Here is a 20,933-nt window from a genome sequence, read left to right as displayed (position 1 = left end):
TACTGTAGCCAGCTTCCTTCCCCCATCCTAAACCATCTCCTGCATATTGCCTTCACTGAAACCCCCTTCATCCATACCCTGCCCCCACCATCCCATATAAATTGCCAGAGTAATCAGACAGAAAGCAGCAGTGGAACAATCAATGTGCGGAGCTTGAAAAGGGTGGGGCAGAGGGTGGTGGTAGTGGGAAAAGGATGGAGGATGGTAGGTGATCAGGAGTGATGCCTATATTAGAGTGAAATAGGAAAATAAGTGCTGGAAATATTTGAAACAGTGATGAAGAACGATAGACGGACATATTTTACCATGTGCCACATTACATAATTTGGGTTCAGCGACTTGCACAGAAGCACTGCATTATTTAGATACTGTGGGATAATTCTTTAAGAAAGCTGGTAAAAGTGCATGTTATTTACATAGAGAATTTTGAAAGAGAACATAAAATTAGTTTGAGCAGAAATTTCAGTGCTGTTTGCACCAGCTAGATTGCGAAAGGTTAGTGAATAAGATGCAGGATTTTGCGCTGATATACCATCAAAAAATGTGACGCAACTGTTTCGTGAATTCACCCCTGTCAAGTTATAAAGAATTTGTTAAAAATGCTCTTCAGGACACCTGCTTTTGTGGCATTGCATCTAGCTTTTTTAGCACAAGAATGTTTTCGGTGTGAATAGCCCCTAATGTATGTTTCTGTCGACCAATGAGAATTTCAGAGGCAGAAGTCATTTTGTGATGAAGACTGCGATATATCACTCTTGCCCTCAGTCTTGTCTATATGATTGTGATCTGGAACTATATTATTCATAAATAGATACAGTGAATACAAGGGCTAAGAATACCACATGCGTCACAATGCGTCAAGGTGCAATTAAAGTTTAGTGTTGCAACACATTTCTGGATAAGATGCATGATCCCCCACCTATCCATGCTCTTTTAAGACTTTGGAACAGCCAGACTTGAAACATGTAAAGTAGAGCAGAGATTAGCTTGTCTTTGAGGAGCCTCAAGAGCTTATACTGAATCATATGCATTAAGATGTTAAGGTGTGTTAAGCAGAGGCTATCCATAATCTAATCACAGAATGTTGGCCCTGAACATGTAAATCCTCTGTTTACCAATTATACACCTCAACCACCATACTAAAAAACTGTACTTTTAGGCAAATCTACCAAGAAATTAGCTCTTTTAACTGAATGTTGGGTCATTCATTCCTATAGTTGCTATATTGAGAGTTACGATTTCACCCATTCATTTATCTACAATTATCTTTTTGTGCACTTTCAGAGTATACTATTTTAAATGTGAGCCCGTATGGACACATTTGTCACATGCCTAGTAAGACAGCTTTGTGATATTCTTTTAGCACAGTCAATGGCAGGTGCATGCGCTGATGATGCGCAAAAGTTCTTTGACTGTCCACGTGTCTAGAAAAACTAGGCTGCATGCAGACAGTCCATGTGTACTATGCAGATGACGGAATTTGCATGTTCACTGTGCGAGAGACATATTGGTTTGTGGAAAACCGAAGTATACTTTGGGCTTATATTTTGCTGTCAATTGCAAATATACTATATACAGTTGAAGTCAGAAGTGTACATTCACTTAGGTTGAACAAAGTTTTTAACCACTCCACAGATTTAATATTAGCAAAGTATAAATTGGAAAGTCGTTTAGGACATCTACTTTGTACATGACACAAGTACATTTTCCTACAGTTGTTTATAGACAGTGTAATTTTGTAAAATGACTGTATCACAATTCCAGTGGATCAGAAGTTGAAGTTTTTTTTTGCTCAGCAAGGAAGAAGCCACTGCTCCAAAACCGCCATAAAAAAGCAAGACTACAGTTTGCAAATGCACATGGGGACAAAGATCTTACTTTTTGGAGAAATGTCCTCTAGGCCAATGAAACAATAATGGAACCTTTTGGCCATAATGACCATTGTTATTTTTGGAGGAAAAAGGGTGAGACTTGCAAGCCGAAGAACACCATCCCAACCGTGAAGTATGGGGATGGCAGCATCACGTCGTGGGGGGGCTTTAATGCAGGAGGGACTGGTGCACTTCACAAAATAGATGGCATCATGAGGAAGGAAAATGATGTGGATAAATTGAATGTCTCTAGACATCAGCCAATAAGATAAAGCTCATTCGCAAATGGGTCTTCCAAATGGACAATGACCCCAAGCGTACATCTAAAGTTGTGGCAAAATGGCTTAATGACAACAAAGTCAAGGTAGTGGAGTGGTCATCAACAATCCATGACGACGATTATTATTGGAAAATTAGTGAGCAGATCTGAAAAAATGTGCAGAAGCAAGGATGCCTAAAACCTGACTCAGTTAAACCAGTTCTGTCTGGAGGAATGGGCCAAAATTCCAGCAATTTAATGTGAGAAACTTGTGGAAGGCAACCCAAAACATTTTGACCCAAGTTAAACAATTTAAAGGCAATGCTACCAAATACTAAGAAAGCGTATCTAAACTTCTGACCCACTGGGAATGTGATGAAAAAATAAAAGCTGAAATAAATCATTCTCTCATACTATTTCTCTACGACATTTGACATATTCTTAAAATAAAGTAGTGATCCTAACTGACCTAAGACAGAGAATGTTTTCTACGATTAAATGAAAAAACTTGTTTAAATGTAGGTGGCTAAGGTGTACGTAAACTTCAGTCTTCAACTGTATATAATGTGTATATACTGTATATACAAAATGTAAAGTGACATTGTTTATATTGATCTGAGTCATCAGGTTTTAATTTAAAATGCATGGTCATCTTCTCTCCCAGCATGCCTCTCTCTCCGCCAGTCGTTCAGAGAAGGGCTCGGGATGGTCGAGTCGATCGCTGGGGGCCCGTTGCCGGAATTCCATCGCCTCTTGCTCAGACGAACAGCCTCACATCGGCAACTACCGACTGCTCAAAACCATCGGCAAGGGCAATTTCGCCAAAGTGAAGTTGGCACGCCATATCTTGACCGGCAGGGAGGTAAGACTGTCACATAGGTGAAAATATTGTGATAAATAAACTGGTTGGAAAGTGAATGATTAAAGATGCACAAGTGCACACTGCTGATTGGCTTACAGCTAGTAGGTAAAACTGTATTCTCATTTAAGTTCTTTTACTTTATCTCAGACAGAGGCACATCACATGATGGCTTGCTCAGTGTGTTGAAACATGTTAAAATGCACACTCTCCTGTATTAATTTGCTCTACTTTTTATGGCAGATGACAGTTACCTTCCATAAAATCCATAAATTTGCTTGCATGGTTTTGTCACACTTTGACCGAGAGCAATTATGCCATCAACCTACTCAGGTGTGCACAGTTAGCATAATTTTTCAGGTGATTGTTCCTTTTATATGCAATTTAGTTGTCAATCAATGTCTTAACCTGTGCTTCTGTCTTCTCAGGTTGCAATAAAAATCATTGACAAAACCCAACTCAACCCTACAAGTCTACAGAAGGTAAGAACTGGGTCATGACTGGATAATAACTGCTATACTCATGTCAAGCTTGTCATCCTGATTAGGTCTTATGTCTACATGCTTGAGGTGAAAGGTCTCATCAAGGAGCTTGTTTTGGTCAAATTGTGATTGATTACAGTCTGTTTTACCGTGGTCTGCAAAAACATGACCTTTGACATGTGATTTACCACTATTGCTTTGATAGACATTATTTTGTTCGGTGATACTGTTGTATTATGTTTGGAGCTGTCTGGGTAACATATCAGCTTACCTTGTGAGTTTACGTGAAATCTGGTAAATCTAATTCTAAAATCTAAATCTAATCTAATTTAAAAGTTTCTGACTTTGGATGTATTTGCAGCTAAATATATTAATTAACTGGAAAATACCAGAAAATAAAATAAGAGAAATCTGTTGTTGAAATTGTTGAGATTGAGATTGTTGTTTTGTTGGCAAGTTGTCATATTCTTGTTTTAGCTGAGTTGGCCATGTGGAGAAAATGTAATCCTTAAAGGTAAATACCACCTGTAAAGAGTTAATGAATAAGTGAATGATAAGGAGGACACGAAGACGAGTTGCTCATCTCAGGTAGGGATTTTAATGGGCACGCAGCAGTGCTCACAGCTTCACAAATAACAAAACTCTCAGTAACACAGTAAACACAAAGTTCTCTAACTTCAGGGAACACGCCAACAGTGGCCTGATGTGTTGCTCTCTCTTTCTCTCTCTCGCTGCCCGTGGCGTGCGTGTTTTATCCGCTCTCCCTGTGCTCACTGAAATTAGAGACAGGAGTTAGACATAATTTAGCTCATGTGTAAGTGCCCTTACCGCCTCCCTCTCTCTGGACGGGCACTTGACCACACCCCCAGTGCACACCACCTTTATTTGCTGATAAAGTGTATCTAAAAATTTGATTAATTAATTTGTAGCTTATCTTTATCATTTTAATGTATCTGTTACTAATAAACCAGGAGTAGTACCACATGTCTTGGTCTGTTTACAGTGCATTGAGGTATCTCCTGCATGACAAACCATACTTTACTGAAAATATGCTTGAACAAGCATGCTTGAGTAAGAATGGAAAACAATGAATAGATTATGCTCATAAATACTAGGAAACCAGTATACTGATTTAGTTGCATCTTCTGTTTAGTGCTGGCTCAGATATACCTGAATAATGATTACAATCTTTCCAAAGTATTCAAAAGAAGGAGATAAATATGCATTTATGAAGTGCTAAATATTCCTGGTTGCTGCACATATGATTTGTCTTTGTGTGAGAGAGCCTGAGATAATCACACATCCAATGTGAGAAATATGGTTCATTCAAAAGCCACATGAATTCCAAGACAGCATGTCAAACCTACAGATTATTATTTGATGTGAGCTTTTATTTTGGCAATCTGAATGTAATGCATTTTAGATATTTAGATATGTTGTTAATTAACAACATATCATTGTTTGATAATGTGTTGGCACATGTTGACTTTGATTGGCCAAGTGCTTTGGCTAATTCAGTACATTGTGCATCTCATATGGTGGGGCTGAAGGTGTCTTTGATCTCTGCCTGCTCCCCTGTCAGCATTATTTCTCCCAGCACACCAGGTGACACCCATCTGAATCCCTCCCCAGAGCTCGTCCCTCCTGTTCTCTCAAGATTTCTCTATTTCTCTTTGATCATCATCTCTGAAGTTACAGACTTCACTAGGGCTGAGAATTGATACAGATTTCCTTATTCGATTCCAATTCACAAGCTCGATTTGATTCAGATTTCAATTAGATTCAATATCGATTCATATGGGTATATTTCAGATATAATGTCCCTTTTGCTTACATATGAAAGAAATTCTCTCCCAGCTAATGCAGTTAATTATACAGGGCAACTTCTAACTAGGTACATAACAAAAATATTAATTTTACAAATTATATTTTATTAGTTTTTCATCATTTTGGTCACATTGTCTTTTAAAACATTAACAAATCCATGTATTCAATCAATAAATAAGATATTTGATTATATATATAATTTTTTGTTGCATGTTTATAGTTTAATTGCATTATGTATACTATTGTATACATTGTGCAAGTATTTACATTAATTTGTTGAAAACGTGCTAAACCCGATACTGTCTCTTTAACAAAACGCCATTTCTATAAAGAGCGTCTACACGAAACAACTTTTACTCTTAACATGCAGTGAAATGATCTTGCTACTTCTTCACCACTATACTACACAATCACTGGTGAGTGAAATGTGAACATTTATCAGCCAGTTGCCAAATATATACATTTTATTTGCATAGTAAGAAATATGGTTGTAAATGCACATTTTCCTCTCTATTAGAGGGTTGCGCATTAGAGTAAAATATCGATCTTGGGATTTAATAATCGATATCGAGATAGTTCAATAGAGTGGTCATGATTTTAGACATTAGTTTCAAAATTACAATTAATTTCTTTAGAAGTAAAACTTTAAATTAAGAAAAAATTAAGAGTCTTTTGGCAATTGTAAAAATTGTATTACTCTGTCAAAACATTTGGAGCTTTTTGTCTAGATCACATTCAAGGTTTGACAAGAAATATTCAAGACAATCTGCAATGTTGAAAGAACCTTGTGGGAGCAATGACAAACAGACAAGCGTCTAACGTGCGGTGTCAAATTTAGTGCAATACGGGAGGTTTTGTTAATCTAATGTGGCCACAGTGCTGGAGATCTGCCAGTAGCCTTATTCTCCACTTCTCCGATCTCCTCTCTGTTTAACCCCATTCAGACTCAGAGATGGAGGAGGCGAGAGCCCAATCAGCTGACCATGAACTTCCCAGCAGCTGGATTTCAGTAAGGCCATGAAAGACATGGAATTTGCCTTTAACGGTTTGTGTGGTTTTGTGTATGTGAGGGTTGGGGGACATGATTGTGGTAGTGTGGGGCCCCATCATAAGTGCTCAGTGCTACTTAATGAAAAAAAAAAAAAGCTTTTGTCAAGGGTGGCGGTGTTGGACCGTCGGTGAAGAAGGGTCGAGGGGGTTGGGTGTCCCTCATTCAAGTCCTTTGCAACCAGCAGTGGTGTTCCAGACAGACAAACAATGTGGGCAACCGGAACCGGAGGGTGTGGGGGCCTCCTGGGGGGCTGTAGCCCAGAAGCAGAGATCCTGAGAAATCATATGAGCATACGAGAAAAGCAAGGAGTATCTACAACATGATATGAGAAAGTGAAAGGCCCTAAATCAGCATGGTTTGGTTGAGAAATACGTGCATGCTGTTACGCATTTCATGGCATTGTTACAGCGCTGTTGAAATTGTGGCACTAATATAAAGATGTGGAACTACAGATTCAAATATGTGTATCAGAGAGAATGAATATAGATGACATAAGAGGTGAGTCGCCTCCCTACCCCCTCACTGCTGGTTTGAGATGATTGTAATTCCTCTGACCCATACAGACTGGAATTTCTTAAGACTGTTGTATACTTCATTTTTCTGCGTGCCTTTCCATCTTGCACACGGTTACGCGCTTTAGCCTTTCAAAGTTTACTTCTGTTTACCACGAGCCCATATGGACAAACTTGGCACTTGCGGACTACGAATGCTTTGTGATGCTCTTTTTGCAGAGTCAATGCTAGGCGTATGCACCAACGATGCACAAAAGACTGTCCGCATGTCTAGAAAAACTAGGTTGCATGCAGAAAGTCTGTGCATACTGGGGCTGTCAATTGGGCAGATAAACTAAGTTTGATATTTCAAAATTCTAATTTTAAAATCAGCTGGTTTTTAAAATTTACATCAAGTCCACAAGCGAGTGCATTGAATACATATAACCATACAGCACCCTGTTATGTTATTGCAAAGAACATTCTTGGCTGTTAAAAAAAAGTTTTAGTCGGTTCATATTCTCACATTTTAAGTCAAAATTAAAATGAGGGGGAAATGCTTCAATAGGCAGTTCTATGTTAACATGGTTTTACACTTGCACTGTTGCCACAATATACTACCACAGAATCAAAATGAATAAAAACAGTGATTTTTCATTAATTACAGCTGTATGCAGGGTAGAATTATTCCCAGATAGCAGTGGTATTTGGTGGTAAAATGGCTCATGATCCCTGGTCAGGAACTGTTCAAACAGACAGATCACAGAAACAGAAAGGAACAGAACGTGAGGATCTCGAGACACACTTTTCCAGCTAGGACTCCTTTACAGACAAACACATTTCTTAATCAGAGAAATGCTGATAAGAGAGCAAGACATGGCCAAAGACCTCCACCTACTGTAAGGGACTGTTGACACCGAAGGCTTTTGCAATCATCCAGTTTACCATTTGTTTTTCTATGTAAACGCGCTAGACAAAAGTCTTTGTTTCGCTTTGATTTAGTTTATTCAGCGTCTTGTGCAGGAGCACTGTTTTTAGATGCCGTGTCAAGTTAAAAAGTTTAAAGGGCCTCTCGAGACACCTGGTTTCTGTCAAACTGTATTTTGTTGCACTTCATCTAGCCTTTTTTAGCGCAAGAATGTGATTGGTCTGAAGTCATCGCCAGTGCTTGGCACACATCCAGCATTCAAATGTTTATGTTTTTCTTAAATTCAACGAATTTAAAATTTTTATTTGACACCCCTAGCGTGTACTATGCTGATGCCAAAATTTGCATCATAATTTTTTTACTTTGGCCTTTAAAGTCAAAACAACATTCGCAACTTATCTTACTTCTGTAGCATGATTTATTTCTTTGTAAAACAGGATATTCAACATGAAAACAACTGTAGGTCAGGAATTGATTGGATTGTGAAAAGAGGCCGTTCCATAATAGTGTGGGTTGTTGGAGGGGAGGGATTTAGAAATAAGTGGTAACGTCAGCCAAAAAGGGAAGTTCTTTGAAAGGCGGACCAAGCTATTGCATTTTGATTAAGGTTTACAAAGGCACACATTTTCTTTCTTTAGAATAAATGGGTGCAATTTTGAGTTTATGTTGACTTTAGAAGAAATGCAAAGCCTTGTCAGATCAGAGCAGATTACCGTTATTATTAACTGTTGAATCAAAAAACAGAGCAGTAACTCCTCAGTACAAGAGGATGACGTGAACTTGACATACATGAGTCACCCCAGAGATTCATCACTACCAAACACTTCAAGATTATTTCTGATCAACTACAAATACACTTGGCTTACTTATATAAGCTTTGTTAATTTTGAGATTATCAACACTTCATTAGAGTATTGTGTATTCTGTGTGTCTCCGAGCCAGATTGTGTAGGTCATGGAGTTGGCAATCATCATGGACCCGCCAATACAATATAATATTTTTATCTGCATAGCAAAATTATATTAAAATGCGCACTCTGCTGTCTGTAATCTGTTACAAGCACAGAGCATGCGTGATGATTATGTTTATGATGAGGTGTTCTTAGTGTATCAGCGGCCAGCTTCACACATTCCCTGATCATGTGCACAGCACATTCAGACTGTATATTTAATTAACTAATGAAATATTAGCCTTTTGTGGTTTAATCATCTCACTAGGACATATCACGATTTTAGTTTGATTATTTAATTCATTCATTTTATCCCAAATATGACAAATTCCATGACGTTTCTAGTTATTTTATTTTTTTTTAAATGTTTTCACATCGTGGAATTCGCAGGGCCCTATAGTTTTGTTTAATCTAAATTACTGAGAGTTCGTTGACCGAATGTTAAGCCGCAGTCACACTATAGGCTTAGAGGATGCAAAATTATTTTGACACCGCAACGGGTTGCAATAATTTGAAATATCGCTTTTTCTCCATCACCTCTAAGCTAAAGGTTTTCTCTCTGGTGTGCTCATCCTGATGTTTGTGCCCCAGTGGCAGATTTGACCTGAACTGTTGATGTGCCCTGATGAGACCATCTGCTTTGCTCTCAGTGGTGATCCAAGCCTCTCTCTCTCTCTCTCACTAGGATACCAATCAATGGCCGGAAAATAGCGTGGACATAGGCCAGTGCCTGGGAGCAATAGAAGCACTTTGAAATTCCACAGATTTGATTTGCAGTGCGTTCTTTGGAAACATCATTCAGACATGTGAATGACCCATGCCAAATAACTAACAAACATTTTGTTTATTTGTCATGTTTCTCAATTGTTTGAGTGTTTTGTTTTCACATCTAAAATGTACATTCTTTCAGGGCTCAGCTGGCTGCCCATGTGATCGTGTGTGTGTGTGTGTGTGTGTGTGTGTGTGTGTGTGTGTGTGTGTGTGTGGTATTGACTGAGTGTTAGACTACTTTAGGTGAGAATGGGATTTCATACAGAGTGGGACTGGCTGCTCTGGTCATATGAGGATGCTATTAACTCACTGACAGTCATCTTGAAAGAACCGTCCCTTTGGGAACAGAATTACAAGAGGATGTAGACAGGGATTACTTTTGTGGAGACACAGCTGTGAAATTATTGTAGCAATAGTCAGTATGACTGACATGATTCTTCTGAGTCTTACCGATTTTTTTCTCATATCCTCTTGGATTCTGCCAGTGTCTGTTTGGATAGATTTTAAAATAATGTGGCAGTTGTTTAAGCTTCTTGTAGACCACTCCCACAACTTGATCCAGCTGAAAGACACTGAGTGGTCTGATCTGGATTGGAGATTGAATTAACCGCTGTGCATTATCTGCATATATCATAATGTTTGAAGGGATAGTTCACCCAAATAAATTATAATTCTGTCATCATTAACTTACCCTCAAGTTTTTCTAAACCTGTATGAACTTCTTTCTTTCTTGGAAGACAAAAGAAGACATTTGGCAGAATGAAAGTCACCATTCACTTTCATTGTATGAAAGAAGATTAAATGGTGACTAAAGGTAATTTTTGCATAACATCTTTTGCATTCCATGAATGAAAAAATAAGTCTTACTGGTTTGAAACAACACGAGAGAGAGTACATAACTGATGACAGAATTTTCATTTTTGGGTGAACTATGCCTTTAATTGCAGAATTATGTAACAATATTTGGTGGCAGAGGATAATTCACATGCTAATATGGGTTGTCATAGCTATTATTTGATGTCAGAAGTGTTGCGTGGGTGTGTTTTGGTCTCTTGCTTAGACATGCAAAAATGTCAAGCCTTGGATTTGCATAATTCACCCCTTCTTCATGGAGCAGTTGGAAATGGTGTGGAAAGAGGAAGGTCTGGACAGATCTAAATGTAGATGAAAATTTTTTCTATTCCCAATGGCATATTGACAGACACGATAGGCTGATGTGTGACTGGTGAGTCTGATAAGAGAGAAAGGTGGCCTTTAGACGTTTCAGTGATCTTCAGAAATACTCCTAATTTTAAAGGATTGCCTCAGTGTAAAGCATTGCATGATGTGACAATCGATAAAAGCTTTTTCCTCCATTTAAATCTGAGATTTTTTTGTCCCAACCTCTCACGTTCAAGCAACAAGCAACAGAACATTGTGTTGGTCGCTGGGTTGAGGTTGCATTGGGTAGCTCAACCCGCAGTAGAAATCTTTTTGGTCCCAAATCCTACATTATGTACCTATATACAAAAGTTTGTTCCGGTCATCGAATCTGATTGATGAGAGACGTTGCACAAGTACTGATGGTCTCACCATCAGCAATCGGATGCTTCGATTTGATGTTTCATTTGAACTGTACCACAACCGGGTGGAGAAAGAGAAGTGTTGGAGAGAAATTGCCAATTCTCTTGGACAGTCAGGTAAGCAAATAGGTAGATTTTACAGTAGGAGGTAATTTTCAAGTTGTAAGCAATAAAATATATGTTTAAAAACATACACATCATATTCTGAAATGCATAACATACAATCATGTATTTTTTTTTCGTATCTCGTATCACTTCTCGCGTGTACTCTGTTGTGAAACATAATTTGGAGTCCAGGCAGAGTCGTCGGGGATTCGTACAGACTACAGCATCATCAGAGATGCACATGCTCTCTCTCTCTCTCTCTCTCTCTCTCTCTCTCTCTCTCTCTCTCTCTCTAGTAGTTCTAAAGTGATGTTTTTAAGAGGCTTGGACACATCATTGGTTTGAACAGCATTCATTGCTGTAAGAAAGTAGTTCCATGGGCCTGGGTAGCTCGGCAAGTAAAGAAGGTGACTCCAGTCAGGATTCCTAACCAAACATTTGGCCTGGTTGCTAGGGTGTGTAGAGTCACGTTGGGTTAACTGCCTTGTGGTCGCTATAATGTGTCTGTGTACGCTGCTTGAGCAGGCTTCCAACACAGGGAACTGGTGGGAGGCCTGCAGTGGGGTCAAAGTGAGGAGGTCATGCACAAACACGTTGCTCTGGGCTCTGCAAATGTCTGCGTCCAGTACCACCTTCATGGACCTCATTCAACCAGAAGGTGAGAGTGAAACAGGGAGGGAAAGAGAGCTTCATAAGCTGCTTTGTAAGCAAATCCCTCTTGCTAAAGGAAGACGAAAAATAACAACAGGAGGAATTAGTGCAATTTAGAGTTTGATTAAAATGAAAAATCTGTCATTATTTACTTGACTAACAAAAGTTCAGTGACAGTTTCTAGGAAACAGTTCAAGCTCCAAAAACAAAAACACAATTAACAGCTTATCTGCTGTATTCTAAGTCTTCGTGGGTCATATGACTGGCTTGCACGAGGAAACGTACTGAAATTGAAGTTATTAACTGCTAATGTTCCCCTCCACTGAAGCTTGCCTAACCCAAAATCATGTGCACACCTCAAAAAATCCTGTTCGGTTACTATATGCGAGTACCAGTGCTGATTTGGCATAATTTGAAGACCTGAACTTCAGTGGAGGGGAGGATTAGTGAATAAATTATATAACTAATTTTGGTCTGTAGTGTGGTTTCAGAAGACTTACATTATACAATTTGTATGGACTACTTTAATGATGCTTTGTCATTTTTGGAGATTGACAGATGAAATGGTCACTATGAAATGTCATTGTTAGAAAAGAGCTGTGTAATGACTTTAAAAAAGTAATCACTTTTGTGTGCCTCGGAAAAGAATGGCATGTGCTATAGAGCAGAGGTCTTCGACCCCTGTTCCTGGGGACACCACAGCACTATATATTTTGGATTTTGTCCCATTTAACACACCTGATTCAAATCATCAGCTCATTAAACTGGGTTTGTCAGCTAAGGGAGATTTACAAAATGTGCAGTGACAAGAGGTGTAACATCTTACCGGTTTGGAAGTACATTTCCAAAGGGGAGGTAATAATTACAGTATGTACATTTTTTGGTGAACTATTTCTGTAATACAGCCTGAAAGTTGAGAATGGAGGGAGATCGACAGTAGAAATAGGAAAGACCATAAAAATGGAGAGCCTCTCAGCATTAATACAGCCTAAAGAGTGAGTGTGAGAGCAGAGCGGGCAGAGGCAGGTTTTCCATCTGGTGCTGAGGGAGCGGCACAGCACTGCCTGACTGAGGGGGTGAGATAAATCCTGGTCTTAATACCAGGTCACCATAGCAATGGTGACGTCAGGCTAAAGCCTGGGAAATGAACCAGGAAGTCCTGTGTGAGAGGCAGAGAGATCTATGAGGAAAGGATGGGCTGGATTATGTGATGATTATCTTCATGGCTCAGGTGAACAGCTGATGTGCTTTTCTCTGCAGTTCAATAGAGCCAGTCTCAATGGGCGCGCATGTGCGTGCGTCCGTGTGTGCGTGTGAGTGAGGTGAGGTTTGATGTTGTCTAAGCATACCCTTGTCATGTGATCATTTTGTGTCATTTTGTGTAACTGTTGACAAAAGCAAAAGTAATACTTCCACATTGCAGATTTAAAGGAAAAGGTCACTTGCACAGATCAGCTGGTTCACGGAATAAGTTAAATAATTCAGTGCACTTGTGAAAATAGAGCCATATTGGAGATCATACAGCTATAGAGCACTGTCAGTAATTAACTTTTTTTTATTATTAAGCAATATTTTCCCCCTCTATCTGATTTTCAGGGGCATTTGTTTAACTTTATGTGGGCATTTTAAAAAAAATTTGTATTCAAATAAATTCCAACTTAATTTAGTAGGGCTGTAACCTTTTAATTTAAATCATCATCAAGTCATTTTGTGATAATATATATTAGGCTTTATTAAATAATAGATAAAAGAGAAAAACATTTCAATAATAAATTTATTCCAGGGACATTTTTTGCTCTTGCATTTTGAATTTCAGTGGCATTTTTGCCCTAAACCCCCATTAATTTCTGATTAAATGCGAGACTGATAATCAGTTTGACCAGTATTTTCTTAAAAGAACATTCCATGTTCAATACAAGTTAAGCTCAGTCGGCAGCATTATTGGCATAATATTGATTACTAAAAACGAGGTTACAGAGAGGCACTTACATTGGAAGTGAATGTGACAATTGTTTGGAAGGTTTAATGCCATAAATGTGAATTTTATCATTTTATAGATGCACATTCATTCTGTTAAAACACATGTATTATTTAAGCTGTAAAGTTGTTTAAATGGTAATTGTTAGTCATTTTAGAGTTTGTTGACATGCATCCTCAGCATAGAAGTTGTAAAATTGTCTATAACTTTACACAGAAAATGTTAGTAAGTAATTTTATCAAACTAAAATCATGTTAACGTGCATATTGTTTATGTTTTCTGGCTGTACTTTTGAAAAAAGTGAGTATTTTAACGTTCAAAATGTTTCCCCATTCACTTCCATTTGTAAGTGCCTCACTGTAACACAGATTTGAGCTTTTTTTAAAGAAAAGGAGGGGCAAGACAAAATAAATGAGCTAATATTATCACAACAATTACATTCATAGTTGGTAAAAACATAAAGATGAGATAGCAATGTTGTACATCGTTCGAAAGGTTTTAGTTTTGTAAATGCAATGAGCAAATTTGTTTAACTTTGAGGCCAATCTGCAGTATGTATTTGTGTATGTAATTCGCACTGACACACATAAATATTATAAACGGGAGTGTCTTTTTGTCATGTTTTTCCTTAGTACTTCCTGAAACATACCTGTAACATAGACAATGGCATATTGTAACTTACAGCAGACTATCCCGATTCAAACGAGTCCAAACACAACATATGATAAGTAGATCTTAAAGTATTCCTCAAAGATTGTACATGGAAAGCCAATGCACAAAAGCGTGTTTTCATTTTATGAAAATTATTTAATATTGTTTGTTGTGTGTTCAGATGCCCTGTGTGAACAAACTGTACATCCCAAAGACTTTCAATGGGGTTAAGGTCAGGACACTGTGGTGGCCAATTCATGTGTGAAAATGATTCCTCATGCTCTCTGAACCACTCTTTCACAATTTGAGCTTGATGAATCTTGACATTGTCGTCCTGTAATATGAAAGTGCCGTCAGGGAAGAAAAAAATCCATTGATGGGATAATCTGGTCATTCAGTTATTTAGATAGACAGCTGACTTCATTTTATTGCAGCATAAGATCTGACCAATTGAAGCAACCCCAGATCATAACACTGCCTCTAGAGGCTTGGACAGTGGGCACTATGCATGATGGGTGCATTGCTTCTTGAGCTTCCCTTATTACCCTGAAATGCCCATTGCTTTGGAATAGGGTAAATCTGGACTCATCAGACCACATGACCTTTTTCCATTGATCCACAGTCCAATTTTTATGCTCCCTAGCAAATTGTAGTTTTTTCCGATTAGCCTCACTAACAAGTGGCTTTCTTGTGGCCACACAGCTGTTTAGTCCCAATCCTGTAAATTTGCATTGTTCATCGCATTGTGCATGTGGAAATGCTCTTACTTCCACTGTTAAACATAGCCATGAGTTCTACTGTCGATTTTTTTTTTATGATGTGACTTCACCAAACGTTTTGGTGATCTCCGATCGCGATCAAGATGTTTTTCCGATCACATTAAGCTGATGGTTCACCACTATCCTTCCAGGTTTTAATAATGTGTTAGACCGTTCTTAACCCAATTCTGGTGATTTCAGCAATCTCCTTACTTGTTTTCTTTGCTTGATGCAGGCCAATAATTTGCCCCTTCTGAAACACAGTAACATCTTTTCCACAACAGCGGGATATGTCTTCCAACATGGTTGTTTATGAAATGAAAAGCTACTTACTACATCAGTTAGGGTTGAAAGAATTGTTGCCAGTTGAAACATATGAATCACTGCAATAATGATCCAATCATAAGCTCTTAAGTATCTGCCTATTTAAATCCAAACGGTGAATTTCTTTTTATAAAGTAGTGTTATAACAAATGTTTTGATGTGTTTCTGTTTTGTCCTCAGTCTCTGTACAATAATGGATTCGAGAGTGTGTTCGATTTTCTTTCTGTCTGTACAGTGACTGTGCAGATGGCTTCGTATTTAACATTGGCGGGTCATTATGTAACCTGTCTGCCTCTATCAGTTAAATTCACATTTGTGAGCGGCTGTGTTTGTGTGTGCCAGCTATACATGCCTAAAACAAACAGATTAGTGAGCTCAAACAGATGCCTACGGTTGGTGTGTCCCACCAGAACTGTGTTTTAAAAACATTATTTGTAGTCAAGTGTACTATTCTTTGCCTTGGAAATGTTTGATTTCAAAATCCTACCTCATCTTTTGATTACACAGTTTAACGCAAACCATTTTTGTTTTTTACTTTTTGTTCAAAACTTTTTATTAGTGGTGTATGCTAAGACAAGCATCCCTATTATTATTGCTCATACTTAAGGATTGAGGTGTCATATTATTTTTCTAAGTGACCAGGCCTTCAATTTTAGCCTTGTGGACAATAACACTGGTGAAAATATCACAAAGACTTAAATTGAAGGTGAAACTCAAGCCTTATCTTGGGACTAGAATGTCATAGGGACTTGGGGTAGGCTGAGTATCATTACAGACATCCCTAACATTTATTCAGATTCACAAGCTCTCGATTCTAATTTCAATACGATTTCATTCGATTTTGAGATATTTATGAATATTTCAGTTATGTTGCTGAAAGAAATTCTCTTTCAGCTAAAGCTGTAAATTATACAGAAAAATTACGGAAATGTAACTTTTAAAAATTAACATATTTCTTGAACACAGAATAATCAACAAAACCAAAACTTTGAAGTAAAAGGAAAAGATTGATCTTGGGATTTTAACAATCGATATTAGAAACACGAACTCAAAATTTGTAACCTAGCAACCACATAGTAACATGCTAAAACCCTTTTGAATGCCTTAGCAACTGCATAGCAATGCCCTAGTAACCACCCACAAAACCCTAGCATCATGGCGTAAGTTTTGCACAAGGAAGCACCACTTCAAAAGTTTGAGATACTGTTTCATAATTTCTATAAGAACAGCCTTTTTCATATAATTGATCTACCAGTAATTCAACAGTCAATCAACAGTTATCTAAAACATCAAATCTGTCAGTTACACTCTGGCAAGCCTTAAAGTTAAATATTTAGTGCTGCAGCATCTAAAAATTAGTCTTACTTGCTTTCGACACAATTTTGAGATCTCATATCTCCCTAACTTTCCTAAAGAGGCCCTTGTTTTTTGTCAAAATACTTGCAATGGCAAATTGATCATTATCAGCTATCTGGTGTGTGTCTGATGTAAATAAAGGGCAAACCTGTTTAGTACCAGTTTTGTGAAGCGAACTTCACTAAAATTCCTCTCTGCTATTTAAAGCTGAATAGGGTCGCCTGTCGTGTGTTCTACATGTTCAGTGACACGCATGTGAAAAAATGGCCTTGCAGGAGAGATAGAAGTGCAACATTTTTGATAATGAGCTCAGCAAAAAGCTCTTCCTCATTCTCATGCTCTGCGATGGAGACATTTTGTTAATAATTGTGTTCATAAGCATTGTGCTTTATACTGTGCTCAAAAGTAAACTTCACCATGAGTCAGTCTCAGTTGCTAGAGCTTTATGTTGTGGTGCTATTTGTCAATCCCTGAAGTTGGCCCAGGGGTGGGAAAGTGAAGTTGGCCCAGGCTCCTGAAATGAAAGTGAATTGTAAATGGAAACTAATTGACACATGGACTGCTAGAGAGAGAGATAAAAAAAAAAACAGGGAAAATCAAAACATGGACTTTTGCTCTCGCTCTCACTGTAGAGGAAAAGTTAACACAAAATGTAAAATTCTGTCATAATTTTAACAATGCAAGTTCTAGCGTGAACATGCATTTCACTGTATATGCACTTCTCTCATAGGGCTCATGAATATCATGAATGTCAAGATTTTGACCGGGAAACTAGTGTTTCTGGTGTTTCTCACCAACACTTATTGTATGGCTTCAGAAGGCTTGGAATATGATGTGGAGTCGCACTGACTACTTTTAAAATACTTTTTTAAAGTGAGGCACAATCCACTGCCACTGTTTTGAAAAGACGTGATATTTAGTAAAACATCTCCTTTTTGTTTTCTACATAAGAAAAAGTCATATGGGTTGGAACAGCACGAACTTGAGTAAGTTATGATTGAATTTTCATGTCTGGGTGAACTAAGAAAAATCAACTTAATTCAAGATATATTCACTGAAAAGTTTTATTTTCTACACAAGTTTCTTATGTGAATTTGTTTTGTTTATGGATTTTACATGTATTAAGGAGGATATTTTTACAGGAAAACAATTTTTGCAGGTTTTTTTTTCTTTTCTTTTTTTCAGGGTGACTGACTGCGTTTCGGACAAATTAGCACTAAAGATTCTGTGTAGTCTTTCAAACAACACATTTCACTTATAATACATTTTCACTCTGTCCCTTTTCATTACTCTCTCTTTCTTCACTCTCTTTCTGTTTCTCACATGTACGCTCGCAGTCTTTGTTGTTCACTCTTTCAGTCACGCTCTCTCTTTTTCTTGGTTCCCCCCCTGCTTTTGTAATACAAGGTACTTGTAATTATGTTCTGCTTTTTTAGACAGCAGAAGGACTGTTCTCACACAGCTTGTGAATATAGTATTCATCATAGTTTTTAGGTTGGACATTTTACCAAAGTTAAAGGGATCGGATCATTTACTCACCCTCATGCCATCCCAGATGTGGAAGACTTTCTTTCTTCTGCTGAACACAAATTTAGATTTTTAGAAGAATACTTAAGCTCTGTAGGTCCATATAATGCAAGTGAATGAGAACCAACATTTTGAAACTCCAAAAAGCACATAAAGGCAGCATAAAAATAATACATACGACTCCAGTGGTTCAATCTATATCTGAGAAACAGATATTTAAGTCATTTTTTACTATAAATCTCCTCCCTGCCCAGTAGGTGCCGATATGCACTAAGAATGCGAATAGCCAAAAAAAAAGAAGCAGAATGTGAAAGTGGAGATTTATTTTAAAAAAGGACTTTAATATTGCCATCTGATATCTGTATCTCACCCACACTTATGAAGCTATAGATCTAACCACTGAAATTGTATGGATTACAGATTTACAGACTCACAGAGCTGAAATATTCTTCTAAAAGTCATTGTTTGTGTTCTGCAGAAGAAAATAAGACATACCTAGGATGGTGTGAGGGTGAGTAAATGATGAGAGCAATCCCTTTAATGTAAAAGATATTTCAAAAGGAAAAGATGATGATAGGAAATAAGTGAGATGAAGAATTCAGTAGATCTGTATGTACTTGTGTACACAGGTGAGCTAAATCTGACAAAGCCTTCCTTTAGGGACATTTGAGGATGTGCTCATTTGGAAAAATGATTAATAAAGCAAATAAGATTTTTTGAAAATTCTAAATAAAAGTGTACTTAGAAGTAGTGGTATGGTTAGAGTGTGATTTAGTATGTAGTTATTATAATTAGCTTTATATAAAACGATATAAGAATTGGGTATGTCCACAAAATTTAGATAGCTAAGTATTTGCGTGTGTGATTGTGAATCAACCTTTTACCAGACCGTGATTCTCACCAGCAGACGCACTGCAGTAAAGCTCTGATGTTTAACCCTTTAAGCTCTGAAGGTGTTTTTAAAGATTTCCTGTGTTATTGGCATACCCAGAAATAAAGGCTTATAACTCAATAAAACAAAAACAAGCAGGGTCAAGTGTTTGTATCAGTGTAAAGAAAACATTTAAGTTTTTTAATGATATAGAGTGTGATACATTCTGAAACTCTCAGCCTAAGAAACTGCTGAAAATCCAACAAAGCAATTTTGCCCAAAATTGTATTTTTTCATTATTTTTCTGATTTGATATTATATATCTCTGATGTAAATAAGGTGGCTGCTTTTGTTTTGTTCCCTATAATGTCAATTGTATCTGAGAACAAGTTAGTTTTGGCACGACAAAGCAATCAGAAGTTATAGCAGTATAAAAATTATTTATCATAGTATCCAAAAAAAAAAAGCCTCTCCAAACAAATAAAACATAATAATTGTTCACAAAAAAAAACTAATTACACATCCAAACACAACAATGTCTAAAGGTATGCATAGCATGCAGACATGATTTTAGTAATAAGATTTCACAGAATGAGTGTCTTTTGACTCAAAGAGCCATCTCCTGGTGGCCATATGCAACAACATAGTGCTTTATGTGGATTATCTAATGATCTCTGTATCCAATTACCTTGTCTGTGGGCTGGTTTGAAAGATAGTCACCTCCTTAAGACTTGAGTGTCAGTGAGTGTGTGGGCAGTGTACTGGCAAAGATTTATAATGGGCTTCAGTTTAAATGGTATTTATAGATTTGCACAATTGATGAATATCCATCAGTCTCTGCAGGCTCATCCATTCTATGCTCCTGATATGTTATTGGTATAATTAATGTAAGCATTTCTGACAGAGATGCCATCAGGGGTACCTTTATCACTAAAGATAACCGATCATACTTGTCAAAGCGAACGATGCCTCCAAAACTGTATTTCTGTGTCATTCGTTTAAATTTCATTTACGTGTAATATATATTACACTTATACAAGCATTTTAATTTAAGGTGAATCAGTAATGTGCATAGCTAAGTAAATTCTTTCTCTTTCTCTCTCCTCAGCTCTTTCGAGAGGTGCGGATCATGAAGGGCCTCAACCATCCAAACATAGGTGAGTGTTGTAGGTGCTGTGTACAAATACAAGATGAGAACACTATGTACATTGTCAAAAATTCTCTATTTCACCCTTCAAACTGAACTAAACATGACTCTCAAAATGCATTTAGCATCTCTAATGTTTAGTCAGTCAGTTTTTTTTTTTTTTTTTTTTTAAAAGAGTATGTGACATCTCTGATGCAATGATTTCTCAGAGGACGAACAATATTTCGATCGGAATTCATCCTCAATATTACTCTCTCGAACAAAAACTGTGGCCATATTACTTACCCTCATGTTGTTCTAAAATTGTACTGTATGAATTTTGTTCTTACATGGATCACAAATGGAGATGTTTCTCAGAATGTACTGAGTGCTCATTCACCCACAGTTAAAATAAATAGAGAAAGAGACGGTTGAGCTCGAAAAATGACAAAAGAAACCCCCCCAAAATGCACCAGAAAAAGTTGTTCATACAACTTGGGTGCTATATTCCAAGTATTCTGAAGTCATATTGTGTA

The 20,933-nt window shown here is 37.5% G+C and overlaps 1 protein-coding gene across 6 annotated transcripts in view; it reads left to right on the top strand.

Moving 5' to 3' along the window:
- The window catches only part of LOC127630163 (MAP/microtubule affinity-regulating kinase 4-like), a 53,857-nt gene that overhangs the window by 10,601 nt on the left and 22,323 nt on the right, over positions 1-20,933 (top strand). For 5 of the 6 annotated variants that reach the window (XM_052107629.1, XM_052107628.1, XM_052107633.1 and 2 more), the window contains exons 2-4: positions 2,795-2,992; positions 3,418-3,471; positions 20,380-20,428. In XM_052107629.1, coding sequence (XP_051963589.1) covers positions 2,795-2,992; positions 3,418-3,471; positions 20,380-20,428 — 301 coding nt within the window. Of the gene's footprint in view, positions 1-2,794; positions 2,993-3,417; positions 3,472-11,648; positions 11,814-20,379; positions 20,429-20,933 lie in introns of those variants that run through there. The other variant, XM_052107631.1, reaches the window with a different exon arrangement.

This window comes from Xyrauchen texanus, chromosome 36 (assembly GCF_025860055.1).
Source record: "Xyrauchen texanus isolate HMW12.3.18 chromosome 36, RBS_HiC_50CHRs, whole genome shotgun sequence".
In the NCBI taxonomy this organism is placed as follows: Eukaryota; Metazoa; Chordata; class Actinopteri; order Cypriniformes; family Catostomidae; genus Xyrauchen; species Xyrauchen texanus.
Note: the sequence above shows the minus strand (reverse complement) of the source record. Positions and strands in the feature narration are given on the sequence as shown.